The sequence below is a fragment of the Petaurus breviceps genome, unplaced genomic scaffold (assembly GCF_028583685.1).
Source record: "Petaurus breviceps papuanus isolate PSGF00001 unplaced genomic scaffold, PetGlider_PUasm1.0 76, whole genome shotgun sequence".
Classification (NCBI taxonomy): Eukaryota; Metazoa; Chordata; class Mammalia; order Diprotodontia; family Petauridae; genus Petaurus; species Petaurus breviceps.
Genome location: NW_027186473.1, coordinates 41,817,387 through 41,821,143, shown reverse-complemented (window position 1 = coordinate 41,821,143; position 3,757 = coordinate 41,817,387). Strand labels below are relative to the sequence as shown.

The 3,757-nt window shown below is 44.8% G+C and overlaps 1 protein-coding gene across 2 annotated transcripts in view; it reads left to right on the top strand.

Annotated features, from left to right (window-relative positions):
• Positions 1 to 700: 700 nt before the first annotated feature.
• The window catches only part of MGARP (mitochondria localized glutamic acid rich protein), a 16,547-nt gene continuing 13,490 nt past the window's right edge, over positions 701 to 3,757 (top strand). The window contains exon 1 of one of the 2 annotated variants that reach the window (XM_069105392.1): positions 701 to 873. In XM_069105392.1, the coding sequence (XP_068961493.1) occupies positions 789 to 873 (85 nt within the window). In that variant the 5' untranslated portion in view covers positions 701 to 788. The remainder of the gene's footprint in view (positions 874 to 3,757) is intronic. The other variant, XM_069105394.1, reaches the window with a different exon arrangement.

Below are 3,757 nucleotides of genomic sequence, written 5' to 3'. Positions count from 1 at the left end.
ATACCCAGCATCTCACGCGCATCTCTATACCCAGCATCTCTCTCCCAACCTACGATTTCATGGGTGTTGGAACTTCCTCTACAAATGTAAATAGGTGCCTGTTCTGCATCTTCATGTGTTAGAGTTGTCTGGGGTCACCGAAAGGTTTAGTGACTTGAACAGAGTCACTTAGCTAATAGGTGTCGGAGGTGGGGCTTGAATGCAGATTTTCCAGGCTCTGAGGCCAGCTCTACCCACTATGCCAAACTCTAGGCAGAAACGTAAGCACTTAAATGCTTGTTCTGAATAGATTAAAGTAGAATACTCCCTGATGTGATGTGCATTTGGTTTGGGTCTAACAACTCCCTCATGCCCTAGTGTCCCTCTTTAGGATTGAGTGGGGGAAAGATATGGAGGGTTTAAATTGTATGTGACAAGTGATAGACTATTTTCCAGTCCCTTGCCTAGGATGCTGTCATGACCTGACATTTTGAAAACTGCCGAGCCTACTCTGAAAAGGAGGGAAAGTAACCAGAATTAACTCACACGGACAGTATGCCCGCGGCATGACTTTTAATTGGCTCCGGAACCAGCCCTAACAGAGGGCCTTGGAAGAGCAGAGCATCAATTTGCCATGGGACTTTTCTTTCTCTAGGCTCCCGGTTCCACGGAGAAGGGGGCTGGACCGCCTGTGGGAGTGAGTCCGGGCTCCTCCTGGGGGCGGGACTGGGCAGCCTACTGTCTCGGGTGGTTCCCAGAGCGGGGCGCTGCTCTGCACTGTGAGACTAGGGTGCTTTGAGACCGGTACTATGTATCTCCGCAGGGCTGTTGGGAAGACTCTGACTTTACCCCTGAGGACTCCTCCTTCCAGCTCCCCGCTGCTCTGGAAGCACGGTGAGTGCGCGGTACGGTGCCAGAGGGCGGGGAGCCTCGACTAGCCAGGATGCTGGGAGCCGGGTAGACCTGTCAGGCAGGGTATGTGAAGGTGGATGGATTGTCGACTCAGGGCTCAGGACACCACGCGTTCTGGGAAGTTTAGTTGTGGCCTCCCCCAAGCACATATGATCCTCTCCTTTACTATCGGATCTTGCAAACGAACCCGGCTAGGAGAAACAAGAGAAAGGGGAGAGAGGTTACCCAGGGTTTGGGGACGCCTCAATCCAGCACACAGGAAAGCAGCGCTGAAAGCTTGGAGACGGTCAGAAGTAGAGACTGAACCCAGTTTTCTTCCTTCCCTTACACCATACAATTTGCCTCAGGGATTGGGAGTCAGGGGCAGATGTGGGGAGATAATATAGAATCATAGCTTTAGAGCTAGAAAGTACCTTCGAAGTCATCTAATCCAATCTCCTAATTTTGCAAATGTGGAAACTGAGGTCCCAAGATACGTACAGTCACAGCTGTTAAGTTACAGCCAAGATTCCATGCTAGGGCCTCTAACCCTAAATCCAGAGCTCTGAGTCCTAAAGCGTTAAGGAGATTTTTCGATGACAGCCCAAGGAGATAATGTTCAGTTTCTAATGGTATCTGCAAGCCTCATTTGCCAGAAAAGGAACAGAAAGCCTCCCCTTTCCCGTTTAGGCCATGGACTCTTAACTCTCTAGTCTCCCATTGATTATGGTATAGATTTAGTGCTGAAAGGGACTTTAAAAATCACCTTCATTTTACAAGGGAGAATATAGAGGCACAAGAAGTTTAAGTGAGGGGTTGGGGGATGTCAGAGATAACTGTCTGGGCTCATTTGGGTTACAGGGGTGTCTTTTATGTAACTGCCCCAAGTTACCACTGTGTTGGTGAAAGAGTGCTGAACCTGGAGTTGAGAGAGGTGAGTTCTATGTCTGATACATAATAGTTTTGTGACAATAGTCAAGTCACTGAAATTCTTGGAGACTTGTTTTCTTTCTGTAGCTGTAAAAGAGACTACTAAGGATTGTAGTAGAGTCCTTTTGAAACTCAAATAAACCAGTGTGCCTTGAAGGGCTGCATAAATGCCAGCTATTATTATATTTGTGTGGCTATAATCACAGAATAGCTGCTTTAACTGGACCATTAGTTCAAGACGTTTCTGGTCAGCTATGCTGCTTTGGCAAGCACTGTGATGCAATTGTTTAACTTTTGGAATTAACTAATTGGGAACTCTAGGTTTGGTTAAAGGACCTTGATTTGAATTTCTGTCACTTGCTAAAATATGTAGTCTTGGGCAACTCACTCATCTCTCAGCTTCAGTTTGTTGTTCAAGTAGAGCAGACCCTAAAATCTGAAATAGGTTTAGAAAGAAGTTTATTAGGTTGTTTGGTAGAGGAAAGAGAGAGCTGGAAAAGAATGTATGCCTCCTTTGCTCATCAAGACTCTGAAATGTTTACATTTACATAGGATTTAGACAAGGGGGGGGGAGGGCAAAAAGGCAGTAAGCAATTTCTCCCAGAGGACAGCTTGAAAGCTAGATAGATACTAGTAACTATAAATGTTCAGTAAAATTTGGGTGAAGCCAAAACACAAGGTAAGGCAAAATACAAGCTTGGGTGGACCTATCCCAAGTCCTAGGTGTGGTAACCCCAAACAAAAGTGCTTTGGGTTGATCCAGTATCTGAAAGAACCTAAAATACCTTGTAACCATCTCTAGTATTCCTGGATAGTTGCAGGAGTCTAGGGATCTTCTTGGTGCGAACAACCTTTAATCATATAGGGTTGGATTTAAACAGTATAATAATTTATCCTGAACAATAGAATAAATCATTTCCCCTCATTTGTAAAATGAGGGAATTGAACAAGGTAGCCTCAAACATCTCTTCACTTAACAGTCTGTTCTCCAGGCTCAGTTAAAAGGGATTACCTGTCCCAACCTTCATGGAAAGAGTGCTGGATTTGGAGCAGGCGGACCGAGTTTGAATCATAACCACCATTTTCTAGGCCATTTCCAATTTACAGAATCTTGAGCAAGTGCCTTAACCATTTTGAGTGGGGCTCAGTTTCTTCCTTCATAAATAACGGAGTTATAGTAGATGACTTCTAAGTTTCCTTTGATCCTTAGATCTTAAATGATTCTAAGATTCTATTTAATTGACTTTTGAGGGTCAGGATCATATCCTTACTTGTTGCTAACTAAAGTTAGGGCTTCCCTACCCTTTGTTAAATCATTTATAGAATAAGGAGCTGAAAGAGATAACACAGATGATGGTGGTGATTAGCTGGGGCTCTGGGCAAAGCCATCCGCAGCTATTGTACAAGAAGGGCTTTCTGGCAGGAGATTTTTGCTTTCTGTGTGTCACATATGATCAGGGCATTCACTGCCTGCCTACAGGCCAAGGTTAGGGAAAAGTTGTCTCTTGCAGCCATAGAAACTAGAAAACTATGACCTTGTTTCTTAAAAAATCCACATTCTGGTGCAGGGAAGGAAGAGATAGAAAGATTGAAGGAGGATCCGGGTGGTATGTTTGTATTCCTTGTTTATTACTTGATTCATTCAAAAACATTCATTATGTATCTGCCTTTGTATGTATCTAGCATTGTGCTAGGCATCTACAAGGTACCAGGATATTTGCCAGGACAGAAAAGAAATAGCTCTGACCTCAAGGCAAGAGAAAGGGAGAGAGAGGAAAAAGAAGGGGAGAAAGGGAAAAGAGGAAGGATGAGAGGGAGAAAAGGGTGGAGAGAGGAGAGAGGGAGGGGAAAGAGAAGGGGATAAAAGAAAAAGAGGGAGGAAGAAAGGGAGGAGGAGGAGGAGGAGGAGGAGAGAGAGAGAGAAAGAGAGAGAGAGAGAGAGAGAGAGAGAGAGAGA